This window comes from Priapulus caudatus, unplaced genomic scaffold, assembly GCF_000485595.1.
Source record: "Priapulus caudatus unplaced genomic scaffold, Priapulus_caudatus-5.0.1 Scaffold17, whole genome shotgun sequence".
NCBI lineage: Eukaryota > Metazoa > Priapulida > Priapulimorpha > Priapulimorphida > Priapulidae > Priapulus > Priapulus caudatus.
Window position 1 is genome coordinate 613,747 of NW_014577078.1, and position 3,249 is coordinate 616,995.

At 46.1% G+C, this 3,249-nt stretch overlaps 1 protein-coding gene across 1 annotated transcript; it reads left to right on the plus strand.

Annotated features, from left to right (window-relative positions):
- The first annotated feature begins 480 nt into the window (after positions 1 to 480).
- Positions 481 to 2,588, plus strand: LOC106810599. The gene is made up of 2 exons (XM_014814007.1): positions 481 to 514; positions 1,338 to 2,588. The coding sequence occupies exon 2, from the start codon at positions 1,368 to 1,370 to the stop codon at positions 2,052 to 2,054; it is 687 nt and encodes a 228-aa protein (XP_014669493.1). The 5' UTR covers positions 481 to 514; positions 1,338 to 1,367; the 3' UTR covers positions 2,055 to 2,588.
- The last annotated feature ends 661 nt before the right edge of the window (positions 2,589 to 3,249 follow it).

Consider the following 3,249-nt stretch of genomic DNA (forward strand, 5'->3'; position numbering starts at 1 on the left):
GGAAGCGAATACACAGTGACTGCGTTATGGGTAGCAATCAGGGGCCAACGGGGGAGGAACTTATAAGCCCAGGAGGTAGTGCACAGCCCCCTCAAGCGGTACAGTACAGTAAAGGAGCTAAATACAAGTTAATAAAATCACGAGTAACACGCATGTTAAGGGATTCTTTCACGGTTGGTATTCATTCCCAGCACGGTATTTGTTGTCGTATTTTTCAGAGTGCTGATATATGTAGTAGTTGGTGTCAGTGCTTAAATGATTAACCTAAAGTGGTGATTGATCTTTGTTATTCCCAGCTTCTATTTACTGTGAATATATTCGCTGTTTGGTTATTTAGTGTGTTTTAATTTGTCTTGACGTTTTGTAAAATGGCAGGTGTGTCAAGAGTTGTTCGGCAGAAGGTTAAACTGAGCGGAAAACTGGACGCATGCAGGTAAGTACAATCAGCTAGAGGGTGAAGTTGCGAGTTGAGACAGCAGCTTTATCAGGAGTGGACGCGATCTGAGGAGTGAAGGTAGTTAGATTAACCTGTTTAGCATTTAGTTGCTTATTCATATATGCAGCAATTGATGTAACAAGTACGTAAAGCGTTGCCCAGGGTCTTTTACAATGGAAATGCTAGGGGCATTATGTGATTTGCTGTTTTAATGTTGGATGCTGTCGTGTCGGGCTGTGATGGGTGGTGTTAACATCGTGATTATGTCCGTGTGTGATGGGTGGGTGTTAACGATCGCGGATCTTGTCGCGTCTGTGATGGGTGGTGGTGTACATCGGATACTGTCCGTTCGTGGGATGGGTGAGGTTTCTAATACCTCACGATGCTGTTGCCGTTGTGTGAATTGGGTGCGGTGTTAACATCGGGATTACATGCTCACGTCGTGTGTATGGGGGGGGGTTAAACATCGGCGATACGGTCACCGTCGTGTGTTGGGTGGGTGTTACATTATGATGCTGTCTGTCGGTGTGATGGCGTGGGTATAACATTTGGGATGCTGCCTTGCGTCGATGTGATGGGGTGGCGGTTTCACATCGGGCACTGCTTTTGCGTCGTGTCATGGGTGGGTTTTAACATAAGGATGCTGTCGCGTCGTGTGATGGGTGGGTTTTAACATAAGGATGCTGTTGTGACGTGTCATGGGTGGGTTTTAACATAAGGATGCTGTTGCGTCGTGTCATGGGTGGTTTTACATAGGATCGTTCGCGTCTGTGTGATGAGGTGGTTTTTAACATAATGGATGCTGTCGGATGTGACGTGTCATGGGTGGGTTTTAACATAAGGATGCTGTTGCGTCGTGTCATGGGTGGGTGTTAACATTACGATGCTATTCGCATTGCAGCTGGAGTTGAAGACAGAGTGTGTGAGCGCGATGAAGGAGCGTGAGCGTGAGCTGCTCAGCCAGCTCAGCGCTCCTATGGACCAGAAGATTGCGACTATCCTGCGACGCATGCACGACGAGCACCGCCACCTGCTGCAGAGCCAGCTCACGCTGCTGCGCCGTGAGTGCGAGGGGCGCGGCGTGCCCACGCAGACGGTCACGCTGTCGCACAGCGACGCCATGACGCCCGGATGGCGACGCGGACATCAGCGCGACCGGGCGACGCCCCGCGCGTCAGAACTGTCGTCGGACGGCGATGCCGATCACCTTGACGATGGCGCGCACGAGATCGTCATGGCGACGGACGACGACGTCGTGTCGAGTCGGCTCGCCGCCGGTGACGAGATCGTGACGCAGTACGTCGACGAGCAGGATGATGTCATCATAAGCGACTCACATGAAGTGGTGATGTCATCGTCGCAGGCAGGCGACGACGGGACAGTCGAAGAAGTGGTGTTGCTGGAGCAGAGCGATGTGGTTTCTTGCCAGCAGGTGGCACGCCGTGCAACACTGGCAGCACTGTGCTGTCGCTGGTCGATTCTCATATCAACGAGCTGCCTGTCCAGTTGCCAGATGAGGATGGCTCTCCGAGAAGGAGTGTTCGGACCTATGGAAGAGCGAAGAGAAACTCTGGTGCTATATCTGACTCGAAAAGAGTGCGCAAAGAGGCGAAAATGAAAGCGTCTGCAAGTGTATGTGCGCATATTTGCGCATGCATGTATACATTTGCGCATATTCGTACATGTGTGCGTGTGTTTGTGTGTGTCTATATGGGCAAGTTCAGACTGAGTGCATGCGTGTGCACACATTTTGTACATGATTGTGTGTGCGTGCGTTCGTGCGTGTGTCCATTTAAGTCTGCGTGCGTGTGGCTTATGTGTATGTAAGCGGCCACGCAGCCCAACATGTTCAGCAAATAGTTAAAGAATATCACTGTCAACTGTAATTTAGGTATCATTGCATAATTTATTAAGACCTGCTATCGCTTTTAGCTTCATGTATAGACATAGTGTTTTATACTATGGATTCATAGCGTGTTGTAGCATTTATGTATTAGAGCGTAACCTTAGGAACAACTATGTCGGTATATTATAACGTTTGTCAGTGTTTGTGCTATATTGTGCTCACTGTATTATGATTTTTGACCTTGTTGTGTATGTACATAGATAACATTTCATTGTTAATAAAATATTACATTTATATTAAATGGAAGTTCAGTTTTGGTGTTTTATTACACTATCTGCAAAGCCTTTAACAACAAAATAATAGCAATAATTTTTCTTCCAGACATAGAAATAAGCATAGAGACACAATCTAAACCTAACTTGTATATTACGTATTTCTATGCTTTCAAACCTGGGGCCTGGGGTTGTCAGAAACAAAATTGATCTTAACATTTTAAAGGGATCGTTTACTCTAGGTTCTAGCCGGTTTATTTTATTTTGTAGTTAATTTAGGTTAAAATGCGGCTACATAAAAAGTCAATGGTCAATCACCATTAGAAATATTATTAAAAATGTTTAAAACTACAGACTACAGTTTTGAATTACAACCGACGGCTGGCCGCCACTCAAATGGCCGATCCTGATTGATTGTGCAAAACGACTTTTCAGCCAAGGGCTACAGACAGGGTTGTTCTTATTTATTAATTTAAAGCAAAGGATCTGTATATCTTTATAAACGAAATAGTTTTCAGTTATATATGGATAATTTACCCTAAATTTGAATTACGTTCGGTAATAGCATTTAAGTTAATCGAGCTTGGCGACTAACATCGCCGATTCTATCGCGAGTTTGATCAAAATCGCCGGTGAAATCGCGCCTAGAGCGTGCATGCATGTGCACGTTAGACGTGCCTTGTGCCGTGCGTGCG